The 15,573-nt window shown below is 50.3% G+C and overlaps 1 protein-coding gene across 1 annotated transcript; it reads right to left on the bottom strand.

The window, feature by feature from the left end:
- Positions 1–12,648: 12,648 nt before the first annotated feature.
- On the bottom strand, positions 12,649–14,589 carry CCL19 (C-C motif chemokine ligand 19). Its single transcript, XM_032396905.1, has 4 exons — positions 14,118–14,589; positions 13,310–13,436; positions 13,007–13,100; positions 12,649–12,916 (listed from the first exon to the last, which is right to left on the bottom strand). Exons 1-4 carry the CDS (start codon positions 14,176–14,178, stop codon positions 12,896–12,898), a joined length of 303 nt encoding a protein of 100 aa, XP_032252796.1. The 5' UTR covers positions 14,179–14,589; the 3' UTR covers positions 12,649–12,895.
- Between the last annotated feature and the right edge of the window lie 984 nt (positions 14,590–15,573).

Genomic DNA, 15,573 nt, shown 5'->3' with positions numbered 1-15,573 from the left:
GTGCTCTATCCCATTCATTTATTTACTTGACTACCCTTCAGGGCTAAGACTCTGAAGGCAATAAGCCTTGTCTCACTTGCTAACTCCAGTTCTGAGGCCGAGTTTGAATCAGGGGTTGGCAAACTTTTTCTGTAAGGGGCCAGATAGTAAATATTTAGGGTTTTCCTGGCTATACTGTCTCTATAGTGACTACTCATCTTTGCTGTTGTAGCCCCAAAACAACCACAGACAATATATAAATGAACAGGCATGGCTGCCTTCCAATAAAACTTTATTTACAAAAACAGGTGGCAGGCTGGATCTCTCCCATGGGCCATAGTTTGCCAATCCTTGGTCTGGATCAATATTTTTGGGAACATGAGTTGGGAGTGGGAGCATGTATGCCTTGCATTTGTCATTACCAATGAAGGAAAACAACAAGATTTTAATATTCAAACTCTTGTGTTTGAATCTGGCTTTACGACCTTGGCCAAATGAGGGAAGAGATGAGAGTTTCTTCACCTGTAAAATAGAAATAATGTATATCCTGTGAGTAGTACATGTGCCTCACTGACAGTGGGAACTCCATGAAGGTTAGGTCCAGCCCTGTTCTCATTTATCACCCACCTTGTGTTGCCATATCAGGAGACTTCTCTTTATGGTATCCTGGATGCAGTGAGGACAGTTCAACCCAGCTTGCTGAGTTCAAGAGTCCAGCTTCTAAGAATGAGCTTTCATACAAATTATATAGATTAAGCTCTTGCAAACTCCAAATTTCTCTTTTTAATAGCTATACCCCAACTCTTATCTGCGCTGTTCCAAACCTAAAACCATTCTAGTACCCGGCAAAACAAAGGGCTCTCCAGTCAACAAGCACTATTAGACCTAGAAGCAGTTCAGCCTCCTTTTATATCACTCAGGATGTCACCCTGTTCCCCAGGTGGCTTTTCAACCTATTTCTTCCAAACAAATACTCCTCTCTAGGACAAAAGATTGTGTCCATGTGTGTTTGTGTGTCTGTGTGTCCATGACACGTGCATGAATCATGTGTGTCTGATATGCCCTTGTGTCCATATTGTGATTATAAGATTAAATGTCTGTGGTGTGTCCTTTGATGTATATGAGCGATTGACTGTGTATGTGTATGTGGGTAGGACATATGTAAGTGGGTGAGGGTGTCAGCACTTGTTTGTATGTGGGTGTGTATTCTGGTTGCTGTTCAGTCCATCCATTTGTGATCCTCAACCTTACAGGGCCTGCAGGGAGCATCTATTGCATAAGGAAAAGGGGATATGAGGCTTCCGGCTTGGGCTCTCAACCTCATGGGGCCTATAGAGGGCGTCTAGTATATGCAGAAAGTGAAAATGTGTGGCTCCTGGCCTGTGAAGTGGGGGCTTTGGCCTGGGGAGGCTGGGCTGTCTTCTTCCAGAAAGGAGCTGGAAATGAGCAAGAAACCAAATGACTCAACCCCTGAAAGTCCCTGATCGTAGGAAGGGGTCTGCTTCACACCCCATCCTTTTCTAAACCTTCTGTCCATATCCAGAGGGTCCTGGCCCAGCCAGAGGGGCAGAGCTTGGCCCTTCAGTCTCAGGGTGTAGGTAGAACATTGCATAGGACTTCCAGGATGACAGGACATCAGGATGGGGAGAAGTCTTGAGCAATAGTACACCCCCCTTTCCTGCCTCCTGCCCTCTGAGCTTGAAATAACACCACTGCCAGGATTTTCTGAACATCCCCTCTCCATTTCCTGCAATTTGGGCTACTCCAGGCCCCAGGGTTCCTTGCTGGGAGAAGTGCAGGAAACAAGGGCCCCTGAATCCAAAATAGAAAGTGATTTATGTGGCTGGAGATGAAGAATGCTGGGGGGTCAGAGAGAAGGCAGAGGAGGCTACATGGAGGAGGGATCTCTGCAGAGCCTCAAGGATGGGTGAGGCAGGAGAGAGGACATTCCAGGTAGAATGAACAGTAAGCACAGAGGCTCAGAGGAAGGACAGGGGTTTGGGATTAATCCCAATGTGGGTGAGGAAGGGGAAGGGCAAGTGGTGAGAGAGGCTATATGTTTGTGGGTAATACCTGTGTACTTGGGGCACTTCCTCCTGGTGATGCCATGCTTAGTGGTCAAAGTTAATGGAAAATCCTTGTGACCTTAATCAGGCAGGACCACTAGGGTCTAGTATCCCTTGGGTGTGAAGGGTTGAGTCTCTTTGCAGTTACAGAATGTCAACCAGGTGAAGTGCCAGTTGGAGGTAGAGGGAATGAGTCACAGGGGAAGTGTGGTGAACATAATTCTAAAATTCCTGCCCCTGGTGTGTATGCGCTGTATCTCCTTGATTTGAGATCACCTTAACCTCTTGACCTGTAAATATGATGGAATATCCTTCATGGGATTAGGTTATGATAAATGACAAAATAGAGGGATTTTGCAGATGTGATTAAGGTCCCTAATCAGTTGACTTTGAGTTCATCAAAAAGGAGATGACCTTGGATGGGCCTGACCTAATCAGGTGAGCCCTTTAAAAAAGTGTTTAGAGATAAGAAATAAGCAGCAGCCTTAAAAAAAAGAAAACTTAAAAAGGGGGTGCTTTGGGGCACCTGGTGGCTCAGTTGGTTAAGCATCCGACTCTTGATTTCAGCTCAAGTCATGATTTCAGGGTTGTTAGATAGAGCCCTGCAGCCGGGCTCCATGCTGAAGCTTGCTTAGGATACTCTCTCTCCCTCTGTTCCTCCCCCCACCGCCCCCCGCCAACTCATGTGCTCAATCTCTCTCTCTCTTAAAAAAAGGGGGGGGGGGTGCCTGGCTGACTCAGGAGAGCATGTGACTCTTTTTTTTAAAAATATTTTTTTAATTATTTGACAGAACGAGAGCACAAGTGGGGGAGCGGCAGGCAGAGGGAGAAGCAGACTCCCCGCAGAGCAGAGAAGCCGGATGCCGGACTCGATCCCACGACTCTGGGATCATGACCTGAGCGGAAGGCAGACCCTTAACTGACTGAGCCGCCCACGCATCCCGAGCACGTGACTCTTGATCTTGGAGTCGTGAGTTCAAGCGCCATGTGTGGCGTAGAGTTTACTTAAAAAAAAAAAGAAAGGAATAAAGAAAGAGAAAGAAGCAGCAGCAGATGCTCTCATGCTGGCTTTGAAGAAGCAAACCGCCATGTTGTAGAGAGGGCCACGTGGCAGGCAGCTATAGGAGCTCAGGGCCTCAGTCCTGCAAGCACAACTGCCAACACCCAGTGAGTCTGAAAGAGGACGCTGACTCTGAAATGAAACTGCAGCCCTGGCTGAGGCCTAAGTTCAGCCTGGTGAGACCCTGAGCAGAGAAGACCCAGTCAACATGGACCTGGACCCTTGACCCACAGAAACTGTGAAATAATAAATTTGGATTTTTCGAAGCTCCTAAATGTGTGGTGATTTGTTATATAGCAATAGAAAACCAGTATGAGAAGGAAGTACCTAATAAATGCTAGTTAAGCCCCAGGGCTAATTTCTTAACTCCAGACTATAGCTTCTAACCATATTTTCCTCCTGGTTTTGAAATGGCCCTCTTTCTTTAACTGACTCCCCTTTTCTTTCATCCTCCTTTATTCCATCTTCTTTTTTTTTTAAAGATTGTAGTTATTTATTTGAGAGAGAGCACATGCACATGATTGGGGGGAGGGGCAGAGGGAGAGGGAGAAGCAGACTCCCTGCTGGGCCAGGGGTGAAAAGGGGGTGGCGCTTGGTCCCAGTACCCTGGGATCATGACCTGAGCCAAAGGCAGACGCTTAACCGACGGAGTCACCCAGGTGTCCCTATTCCGTTCTTGAAGATAGATTTTTGTGGTGGTATTATTACTACTCACCAAGATGCTGATTTACTTCTCCTCCTGGCAGTCACTCCCTTAAAGTTAAGTATGATTGGGGGCACCTGGGTGGCTGAGTTGGTTAAGCATCTGCCTTCGGCTCAGGTCATGATCCCAGGGGTCCTGGGATCAAGCCCTGAGTCAGGCTGCCTGCTCAGCAGGGAGTCTGCTTGTCCCTTTCCCTCTGCCCATCCCCCCTGCTCATGCTCTCTTGCACGCTCTCTCTCTCAAATAAATAAAAATAAAATCTTTTTAAAATAGGATTATTATTATTTTTTAAAGATTTTATTTATTTTTTGACAGAGAGAGAGACAGCAAGGGAGGGAACACAAGCAGGGGGAGTGGGAGAGGGAGAAGCAGGCTTCCCCCTGAGCAGGGAGCCGGACATGGGGCTCGATCCCAGCACCCTGGGATCATGACCTGAGTGGATAGCAGATGCTTAACGACTGAGCCACCCAGGCGCCCCCAAAATAAAATCTTTTTAATAAAAGTTAAGTATGGTTGTATGACACACTTTGGCCAATGAAATGCGTATGGAAATGGCATGTGTCGTTTATGGATAGAAGTGTTTAAACAAGAGATCCCCTGACTGTCTTTCCTGGCTGCAGTGATCATGGAAACATGTGTTGAGATGAAGGAGCATGCCAAAAGATCAAGGCAGCCTAGAATGTTGAGCCGCCACATGGAAACCAGCTGTGCTAAGGACCCGCCTAGACCCATAGCAGGCTCGGTATACATGGGGAATAGAGTTTTGTTGTGTTAAGGTACTCAGATTGGTGTCATCTGTTATTGCAACATAACCTAGCCTATCCTGACCCATCAGGTGTGTTGGTGGTGGTAACCAGGTATTGTAGAATAGAGATGAGATTATAACAAACTAGAAGAAGAATGGATGTCACCCTGAGATCTTGGATTTAGAATTGGATTTTGCTGTGGGCCAAATTGGTTCTGTGTGACTGTATCTGGAGATAGGGTCTTTAGGAAGGAATTTAGATTAAATGAAGTCAGAAAGGTAGGGCCCTAATCTGATAGGACTGTGGCCTTAGAAGAAGAGAAAGAGAGAGAGATCTCTTTCTCTCTGTCATGGGACATAGTGAGAAGGTGGTCATCTGCAAGACAGGTAGAGAGCTCTCGCCAGAAACTGACCATACTGGCACCTTGATCTTGAGCTTGTAAGACCTTGATCTTGAACTTGTAATCTATAGAATTATAAGAAAATAAATGTCTGTTTTTTAAGCCACCCAGACTATGGTATTTTATTTTGGCAGCCCAAGCTGACTAAGACAGATGTGGTAATTGCTAAAATTCTGAATAGTTTCTCTTTGAGGAGTAGTGAAGTTTTTTTGGTTGTATAAGCAAAAGTGATATTATATTTGGTGATGCCTTTAAATTTTTAAGAAGCCTAGGGTTTGGGACAAAGGGTGTATTTTGATGTTGGATAGCCAGAGGGTAGACTATGGAGGTATTTATCGTTTTCACTGCCTACAACCTTAACCCCTTTCTATATTTGAGGAATTTCCTATTAGTCTTAGTTACCAATAGTTATGTTCCATCATAAAATACCCAAAGGTCACATACTAATTCTCCCCCCTTTTGCTGTTAGGCCTTGGGCACATGACTTAGGTTTAACCCATCAGAAACACGTTCCAAGGATTGTGAATAGGAAGAGAGTAGTGATGCAAAGGAGCAGGATTAGTAGAGAATCTATTTTGATGGTGATAGGAGTGGTGGCAGAAGTGATGTGTGTTTTCCAGGGGCACTGTAGTTGTGATTCCAGAGGTAAAACCTGGCGAGCTGATCACCTAACATTTGTGGGGCTTGGAGCAACAGTGCAAATGAAGGACAACATACCACGTATCTAAATATTTAAAAGTTATGGGGTACCTGGGTGGCTCAGCCGGTTAAGCGTCTGCCTTCGGCTCAGGTCATGATCTCGGGGTCCTGGGATCGAGCCCTATGTTGGGCTCCCTTCTCCATGGGGAGTCTGCTTCTCCCTCTCTCTGTACCAACCCCCACCCCCCAGCCCCGCTCATGCTCTCTGTCTCCCTCTCAAATAAATAAATAAAATCTTTACCGACTGAGCCACCCAGGCATCCCAGTAAGTAAAATCTTAAAAAAAAAAAAAATACTTTATTTTTATTTTTTTAAAAAGATTTTATTCATTTATTTGACAGAGAGAGAGACAGCGAGAGGGGGAAAACAAGCAGGGGGAGCAGCAGAGGGAGAGGGAGAAGCAGGCTTCCTGCAGAGCAGGGAGCCCGATGCGGGGCTCGATCCTAGGACCCTGGGACCATGACCCGAGCCAAAGGCAGACGCTTAACAACTGAGCCACCCAGGCACCCCCAAAAATAAATATTTTAAAGTTATAAATCAAGCTAACACATTGTCAAATAAAAATATCTCTCTCTTACTGTCTTGAAAAATATGCATTTAGAGCAATTCAAAGGCCAGGTTCAAATTTAGAATTTTTGGACTACTTGGAGTTCTATGATGGAATGAAGTGGTAAAGGGAGAGCCAAGCTCCAGTGCTCTACTTGTACCCCTTCTCTTCCCACGCCCACCTCTTCTACCCTCAGTTCCATCATGAACCATGAAGGGCCTCATGTGCCTGGTGTAGGCAGTCTGGCCCCATACATACAAGATCCTTCACTGTTCCCTGGAAATAGCTACCTCTTGGCAACCCTCCAGATGCAGGGAGTGATGCAGACCATTCTAGGAAGGATGGCTCTGAGGAAGAGGCCTGCACGGACTCTGGAAGCTGCTTGGGGCCACTTGGGCAGAGAGTTCTCGAGTTTTCAGTTCCTGAAATGTGCTCTAGAAGGAGAAGCACAAGTTCCAGGTGGGCATGTCCCCTTAGCCCTGTGCCCAGAGATGTGACTGGAGGAGAGCCGGAGCAGAGCCCTCTGAAACATGGAATGCAGGCCAGGGGCTCCAGCTGTCTGGACATAAGCGTGCTATTGGCATTTGGCTTCCCTTCTGGGGTTGCTGCCTGGGGGGACATCTGGACTGTCCTGGCTCTACTGCAAGATGTGGAAGTGGTTCCAGCTGCTCGGGCTCTCTTACTCCTCCATTTTCTACAATTTCCCAGGGTCTTTTTAATAAATTACTTTTCTGTTTAAATCAGCTAATGAATTTTAGTAGCTTGCAAGTAAGAATCCTTATTAATACATTTGTCTATTTGCCTTTTCGTGTGTGGAGGTGGGTAATGAAACCTTCATTAGAGGGTTTCATTCAGCTTCATGAGGCCCAAGACCGTATCTGTCTTGTTCACTATCGTATCCCCAGCACCTAGAACAGTGCCTGGTAAGAATAAATGTTCTGGGTTCCAGTGATGTGGCATCACTTTAGACACAAGGATTTGCCAGGGTTAGGACCCTATATCATGGCAGCCCTGAGACTACTGGGGGCCCTACACTAACAGATATTCTGACACTTAGGGTTGCCATGCCAAGAGGAGCCATTTACATAGACTACAGGGAAAACGGTGTCCCTGGAGTTATACAATGTTGATGTCTTGCCTGACAAGCATGGTGTTCCTGACAGTGGTAAGATTTCCTGAGAGGAATGGTAACCTGATAGTAATGGGGGACCTTGACATTAATGGGGGTCCTGTCAGCAATGGGGACATCATTAGGTATTAGGATGTCCTGTCAGTCAGTGTTTGTGAATTGATGGAGGGCTTTTAAAGTGTTGGGCCCCTGGTAGGAAGGTGTGGCTTCTTCTTGGAGGAGATTTCTTGAAATAATAATCTGACAGGTATGAGATCACAAAGTGACTGAGGTTTTGATGGTGATGGGTCCAGATTTCCAGGGACTGTGACTCTGAGATCCAGAGCCCTGGGGGATCAGGTTGTCCTGGTAGGACAAGGTGGAAGCTGCTGGGGTTAAAGCCATCCCACTTCCACTGGGTTGGAGCCCAGGGCAGTTCATGTCTTCTGCCTCCCTACAGGACCCATGGAAGGCTAGAAGGTCCTAGGGACAGGAGCAGGGCAAAGAGGTCTGACTCCCCCATTTACTCTGATCCTCGGAGGTTTTACCCTCGTTCTTGTTCTACTCCCCTGTCCTGCTTGATCCTGGGCCCTCAGGAGATGGACATGGCCCTCAGAAGCCGGTCCTTCAGGAGTCTTATCCCACCTCTGTGATCCCCAGATTCTCTGCCCTGTGAAGGTACCACCCACCCTCCCTGACTCTAAAGGCTGGCCCCACCCCTTCCAGAATCCTTGCCCACACGACCCCCTTGTCCTGCCCCTACTTTTCAGGATCCCAAGCCCTACCCCTCATTCCTCCTGTCCTTTTAACATCACCTGGTCCTGGCCTCTGATACTCCCCTGGGAATGGAGGTAAGGATGTGAGCATATTTGTGGCCTGATCTCCATCTCCACTGCTCCTCCTTGGGAATACTGAGACTTGAATAGCCTTGGAGAACTGTGCCTATTTCCTCTCAGCAATGCCACTTACTAGTTTAGTGGACTTGGGAGCTCACACTACCTCTCTGTGCCTCGATTTCCTGATCTATAAAATGGGACTAGTGATCTCCACCTCATAGGGTTGTTAGAGGATGCAGTGATATAATGCACATAAAGGACTCTGCTTGGAGCCTGGCACATGGTTAGCACCCCAAAGTTAATGGCTTTCCCTATTCCTTGAGAGCCACTTCCTCAGACCTGGTCCTGCTGTATTGTTTCCCATTTTTATTTAGGAGATGGGTCAACTCACGAGGTGGTATGTGTGGTAACTTAGAGTACAGATTCTGGAGCCAAACTGCCCAGCTGGGATGCCCCCAGCTCTGCCACTTTACCGTCTGTCCAGCCTGGGCAAGTTACTTAATCTCTGCACCTCAGTTTCCTTAGCTGTAACGTAAGAATGATACTAGTACTTAAAGCAGTGCCCAGCACTCGTGGTGAACTAGCTAGTGCAACAGTGCTTGTCTTTCCATGGGGACAAGTCTCAGGAGCCACCTGAGGAAGTCCTCTGACCAGAGGAGTGCCGGCTTATTCTTACAGAGGGGTTCTTGAGGAAATTCCCCACTTGGGAGTCCTGCTCCGTTGTGAGACTGTTATTTCCAAGATTTTTCTGGCTGTTTCTGAGTTTCCCGGAGGCCAGAAAAGGGGAGCGTGGGGGTGGGGGCTTACCGAGAAATCGAACATGAGCTGATGAAAATATGATCAAAACCGTATGGGGCTGGCTCTTACCAAACACTTACCCATGCAACAGAGGCAGTCCCAATGTCTTGAGAACTGGATGTGCTCCAGGTATGAGTTGGGCGGGGCATCGTGGGAAAGGGCCATTTTCAGTTACATTTTTTGTTAATCAGATGAGTTCTGGGGCTTGTTTTGTGCCAACCCCAGAGCGGAGCAGGGTTGGCAATGGAGACGAACAGGTCCAATCCCTTTCTCTGAGAACTCTATCAGTAGACAGGACAGGGAGTTTGTTGTCCATCCTGTAGATGGGAGCCGGGAGCTCTCTGAGCAGCGATGTCAGGTCCCTTTAGGGAGAGGTTGGCTGCTGGGGCCTTAGGCCTTCAGGGTAGGGAGTTTTCACTCAGCTGTTGGCCTTAAACCGGTAGCAGGCGCTGTGTGCCCTAGACAGGGTGTCTTCTCAGAGGCGGGCAGCAAGGCCCCTGTATTCTGGTTGGGGAGCCAGAAGTCCATACTGTCCCTTGGAGAAGGTGGCAGCCTCATCATCGTCAGGTAGGCAGGTCGGCTTCTGGCCGCCAGAACTCAGGATAGTGACACAACCCTTGTCAGTAAATCATAGTAAGACAGGGAGCAGGTGTGATTACATAAAGTCACAGTGCTGAGAATGTTTAAGTGGGTAGGGACAAGTCACAGATTGCTGGGCTAAGCCCTCATGTATGTGACAGGGAGAGAAGAGGCTAGGACCCAGTGCCCAGGAGGGGTTGGTGGCTGGGGACGGGAAGGCACGGGCTGGAGAAGGGGTAGGGAGGGCTAAATGCCTGCTCTCTATGGTACTCGGGTGTCCACCTCCTCAGACTTTCTTGAAATTCTTTATTCCCCAGGCCTCCAGGGTCTGGCCAGAGGCTGTTCGATCCAAGCCCCTTCACTAGCTCCTGAATTATTTTCTCTCTTCCTGAGTCTCAGTTCTTGCTTTGTTCCCAGAGGGTGGTCCCTGAGGCCCCAAGAAGTAGGGACATTTCTGAAGGTGCATGACTTTGGGGAGCCTGTGTGAATGTTGGGGGTTTCGCCTGAGACCCAAAGATTCATGAGTCAAATCTTTGGAGGGACTCTTAAAAATTAAGCACCTCTCCCCGTACGCCTGACTGATGGGGAACTAAGGTTTTGGAGATGGGGAGTAAGGAAGAGACTTGCCTGGAGCGGCTCAGTGAAGTGCCGAAGCAGGGCTGAGGGCTGGGCACTGAGGTCAGGACTTGTTCCTGTAGCCCCCTCAGCGGCGTGGCAGGGAGGTAGCGTCCAGGGCCTCTGTCATGGTAGCATCTTCCTCAGGGCTCCTGCCCTCGCTCCCCTACTCTGTCTGGGGTTTTCCCCCAAGAGTCCGAAGGGAGGTTTTCTGTCTTCCTCTGTGGCAGGCTGACTTCCACTTGGCTTCCCTGGGAACTGAGAAGGAGTTGAAGCAATGTGCCCCTCACACCTGTGTTTGTCCTCTGCCTGCTGGGGCACCCTGGGCACAGGATCCCGGAGACACCTGTCTGTAGCTGGGCCCCCGGGGGCTCCATGGTTGGCTGCCTTAATGGATGAATTAATGGATGGATGAGTAGATGGGTGGAGGAGCAGATGGATGGATGGCAGTCTAATGGGTGCAGAGATGGCTAAATGGATGGGTGCACAGGGGCACGAGTCAGATGGCTCATTTCCTCCAGGCAGCAGGGCCACACTTCCCAGCTGTAACAGTTGTTCTTGCATCCCACCCACTCCTGGGGCTCTAGGAGATGGGATATCTGAGATTTTGAATACCTTACTTCTGGGAGCAGAGGGGAGAAGGAAGCTGCTATGCACTCAGCTCCGTGAGGAGGGGCTGACCCAACCCCTCACCACTGCTCCCCTTCCCAGACTGCCCAGGCCTGGCTTTGTTATCAGATGAGGTATAGCTGGTAAATGATGACCCCCTCCCTTCCCAGGTAACAATGCTCAGTCCGCTGTCATAGCTGTCATCCAACCCCAGTGCCACAGTCTTGCTGCTCTCAATGGGACAGGCCCTTAGAGGCCCAAGTGGGAGACCAGCAGCTTCCCCAGGGGACTTCCCAGGCGTGAGGAGTTCACTCCTTCCAGAGCAGCCCTGTGGTATGCTCCACGAGTCACAGCGCTTTCATCTCCCGAAGAGGAGACTCCTTCTCTGTAACTCCCTGATCTTAGTGTTGCCTTGGCCCAGGTGCCCACAGGGGCTGCAGGGCTGGTGGTGGGGTTCCTCCATGCTAAATCTCCCTAGCTCCCTGGCCGCTCCTTCTTCCACCCTCCGGGCCCTCTTCCATTCTGCCTTCTGGCTCCCAGGTCTATCTGTCAGTATCTCTGACAAGTGTGGCCCCAGGATTGCTCAGATGGGGCTGGACCTGGCCCAGCCTGACTGAGAGAGAGAGGAAGGCTAGCCTGAAGGTCAGATTCTGTGTGGACAGATGGGCCCTCACCACTGGCTACTGAGCCTTTCCTCACATATGTACTTATTTTCTATTTTTTTAAAAAATATTTTATTTATTTATTTGACAGAGAAAGAACACAAGCAGGGGGAGTGGGGGAGGGAGAAGCAGGCTTCCCGCTGAGCGGGGAACCTGACGCGGGGCTCAATCCCAGGACCCGGGATCATGACCTGAGCCGAAGGCAGCCGCTTAACCGACTGAGCCACCCAAGCGCCCCGCATCTTTGCATTTTTTAGTATCTTTTCCATGTCTCTGCTTGTATCTTCTCCTCATTCCTTTTATTTTTTTTAAAGATTTTTTTTTTAAAGATTTTATTTATTTATTTGACAGAGGGAGACACAGCGAGAGAGGGAACACAAGCAGGGGGAGTGGGAGAGGGAGAAGCAGGCCTCCCATGGAGCAGGGAGCCCGATGCGGGACTCGATCCCAGGACCCCGGGATCATGACCTGAGCCGAAGGCAGACGCCCAACGACTGAGCCACCCAGGCGCCCCTGTACTCATTTTCTAGACAAATATTTATTGAGTGACTACTTTGTGCCAGGCAGTGAGACCACCAGGGAGACAGTGGAAACCAAAACAGACATGATCCCTCTTGAGGAAGGCTGACAAACTATCAGTTATAACTCAGTGTGATGAGAGCTGCAAGGGGAGAGGGGCAAGGGCCCTGGGAGTTTGGGAGGGAGGGAGGCTACTTAATCTAGCCTTGAGTCAGGGGAGGCTTCCTGGAGAAAGAGTCATCAAGACCCAGATGGGAAGGCAGGTGAGCCGGTGAGAGAGAAGAGTGTTCCAGACAGAGGGAATGGCGGGGGTGGATGGGTACTTTCCCCGCTCCTGGCAGTAGAGCTGGGTCTCTTCTTGCCCCCAGCCAGGAAAGCTGGTTCTTGACAACTCCCTTCCCCCTGGTGATACCTGATCCCTGAGACACCTGGATACCTTGCCTTGGAGAAGAAAGACTGGGAGGCATGAAAGAGTTTGGCTCAATCAGAGAACAGGCACAGGTTTGGTGTCGCTGAACCGTGGAGAGTGAGAGGGCTATGAGGAGACCAGGTGGGGCTCCGATCATGGGAACTGGTCCTGAGAACGCAGGGCGTTAAGTAGGGGTCCATGAGGAGGTTGCTCAGGTTGCAGAGGGAAAATGAGATCTGCCATTCCATCTCCCCATTTCCTATTCTGGTCCTCCCGGACAGACAACAAAGAGCAGACAGACAGATCTGTGGGTACCAGTCGGGCTTTATTGGAAGCATTGTGGTCTGGGTGTGGAGGAGAAGCTGCACTCCTGCTACGCCACACTCACCCCTGCTCACACTCACACTCACACTCACACTCCAGGCCCCGTCCCGGCTGGGTCAGGTCTGGTGCAGAGTCGCTGGAGGCCTGGTCCTCCCTTCTGATCCTTGGTTCCCCAGGGCTGCAGTGAGTCACATCCCTTCACTCAGACACAGGGCTCCCTCCAGGGCTGTCAGGGGCTAACTGCCGTGGCGCTTGTTCTAGGGGAGGAAGGAGAGGCAGGGTCATGGGTTAGGGTCTGGGGCAGGGGCTCTGAGGGAGGAGGCAGGGCTGGGGAGGGCCGGGCTTGCCTTTGCAGAGTTCTTCAGCAGTCTCCGGATGATGCGGTCCACCCAGGGCTGGTCTGGAGGTGCACAGAGCTGGTGACCCCGCAGTGTGGTGAACCTGGAGTCAGAGGTCAGAGGTCAGAGAGAATGTAGCCCTGGAACCCAGCCTCCTGGCAGGCTCTTGGTGTGAGGGGCAGAGGCTGGGGACCACATCTGGGACTTCCTTGAAGAGGCTGGGCTTGGCAAGGGGAAGGCAGATAGGAAGGTGGGGTATCAGCGGTGGCTGATGGGGGAGATGAGGCTAGACGAGGTCCTCCCACGACTCACACAACAGCAGGCAGTCTACAGCCGTCCTTGATGAGGAGGTGGCGAAAGGCTCTGACGATGTTCCCTGGGATGGGGCGCTGGGTTACAGACAGGCAGCAGTCTTCAGCGTCGTTGGCACCACCCAGAGCTGGGGTGCGGGTGGGAGAAAGAAGGTAGTGTCAGGACACAGGGACCCTGAGGAGGGGAGGCCACGGCCCTATGGCCCTAAGTGGGATTAAGGACAAGTGTGTGTGTGTGGGGTTGGGGGGGGGGGTGTTAAACCTGTTAGTCAGCCGGTATGTTTGCTAAATATATTGAAGTACTTCTAAGCTGTTTGGTAAACAGCCGCTGCCCTGGTCACCCCAACCTCTCCCCTAGGACCTCTCAACTGCTGCATAAATGAAGAGTTGATGCGGCTCACAGCATGGGGTTGGGGAGGAGAGGTGAGGAGTGAGGGGTAGGGTAATAGGAGACTGGGGTTAGAGAAGTTATGAATTGTTAAATATTTGGACTATTAGCCCTGTCTCAGCATCTCCCTTTTTCCCCACCATAAACAAATACATACTGTTCTCTCCCGTCTGGGAAACTGAGGCAGCAGGAAAGAGAGGCTGCAGAGAGAAGGCTGGCCATCGGCCCCGGGACACCCCAAGAGACTGACAAACATTGAATTCAGGGGCCCAGTCATACCCACACTCACAGGGCTCAGGGAACCCTCAGGTTCACCCAAACATGCAGACCTAACTCCGTGTCCCTCACATCCAGCGCCAAGGAGTCTGAGATTTAGACGCCCCCTCCCCCATGCCCACCATAAGCCTTCCCTCAGCCTTACCCGGGGCGGTCTGGAGAATCAGCAGGCTGAGGGCCAGCACTGCAGCTGCTTGCGATGCCATGGAGGGCGGACAGAGGCAGACAGACCGTGAGACAGTGGGCGCGGGCCGGAGTCTTGTGAGGCTGGAGCTCGGCTGGCCGCGGGAGGGAGCGATGGGACACGCACAGGCGTCCCTGCGGGCAGCGAGGGCTCTGGGAATGTGTGTGAAAGCCTGTGCGAAGCTGCAACTGCCTCTTATTTATGGCTCAGAACTTTCACTTTCCCTGCTCAGAAATTCCCCTCCGCTTCCATTCCGTGGATTCCCCTTTGTCCCCCTCTTTCTGACGGAACCTGACCCAGCCCCCCCTTCTTCCTGCCTCAGTAGCTTCCCTGCTCTTCTGCTTTTTTTGGCTTCATCTCTGAGAATCTAAGCAGTCGGCACTCTGGCCAAGAGAAGGGACGTCGCCATGTCAGCCAAAGATGCAGGCTCTGCAGTCTCGCCTTCTTGGTGGCGTTTGCATCATGAACCATAGGGCTGGCTCTCAGAGGTGATGGTTAGGTTTGGGGCGTCAGAGTGAGGGGTTGCATCCCCTTCCCTAAGTTTATCCCTCATTCTCGTTCTTGTCTCTGTGGTTCTTCTCTTCTCTCTGGTGCGGGTGGTGGTGAAGAAGGCTCTCTGGTCCTCTCAGAACAATCACGAAGCCTGGGGTAACCTCCCTATGCTGCCCATCCGTTATCTGGGAACCAGTCCCTTCCTTGGGACAAGCAGAGTCGAAAGGGAATGTTCCTGGGGAAGAGGCCCGGCACCCATCTCAGGCCTCTGGGATTCAACCTCTTGGCTCAGCCAGCACTGCCCCTTTCTCTATTTGCCATGTTTGTATGTCCAACACTTGGGTCAGCAGAACAGCTGGAGGGAGGCTGGCCTCGAATAGCTCCCTTCGTCTTTCCCCCGCTCTCAATCCTGGGAACCAAGAGGGGATTTTTAAGGAGAGGGGCTGGTCAGCTCATACTCAGACAATCCCCAAATTTCAAGGAATCGACCGATGGAGGAAGGGACAACTGATTTCCCATCCTTATGAGAAAGACCAGGACTCAAAAGGGAAATTAATATGTGGAACACCCTTTCAACCATCCCACCCAAGCTCTGGACGCTCTTTTGGATGGGGTGGTGTTTCTCTCATAAATTTCTGACTTATCTTTCTTTCCATCCATTAATAATAATAATAGTAATCGTATTTCTTATTGTTTACTCTGTTAGGCTCTGTATCAAGGACTCCACTTTACTAACTTTCCCAACAAAACTACGAAGTAATTTTTATTTATTTATTTATTCATTCATTCATTCATTCATTTATTTATTTATGAGAGAGAGTGAGAGAGAGAACGTGAGTGGGGGAGAGGGACAGAGGGAGAAGCAGACTCCCTGCTGAGCAGGGAGCCCAATGTGAGATTCGATCCCAGGACCCTGGGATCATGA

This window comes from Phoca vitulina, unplaced genomic scaffold (assembly GCF_004348235.1).
Source record: "Phoca vitulina isolate PV1807 unplaced genomic scaffold, GSC_HSeal_1.0 scaffold94, whole genome shotgun sequence".
Taxonomy (NCBI): domain Eukaryota; kingdom Metazoa; phylum Chordata; class Mammalia; order Carnivora; family Phocidae; genus Phoca; species Phoca vitulina.
This window is presented reverse-complemented; position numbering and strand designations above follow the sequence as displayed.

What these genes read in the sequence shown, in the direction of transcription:
- CCL19 (XM_032396905.1), bottom strand. Translation starts at nt 14,178, where the DNA reads ATGGCATCGCAAGCAGCTGCAGTGCTGGCCCTCAGCCTGCTGATTCTC. An exon ending in GATTCTCCAGACCGCCCCGG is followed by an intron (nt 13,437 to 14,117) that starts GTAAGGCTGAGG and finishes CCCGCACCCCAG; the next exon opens with CTCTGGGTGGTGCCAACGAC. An exon ending in TGTAGACTGCCTGCTGTTGT is followed by an intron (nt 13,101 to 13,309) that starts GTGAGTCGTGGG and finishes CTCTGACTCCAG; the next exon opens with GTTCACCACACTGCGGGGTC.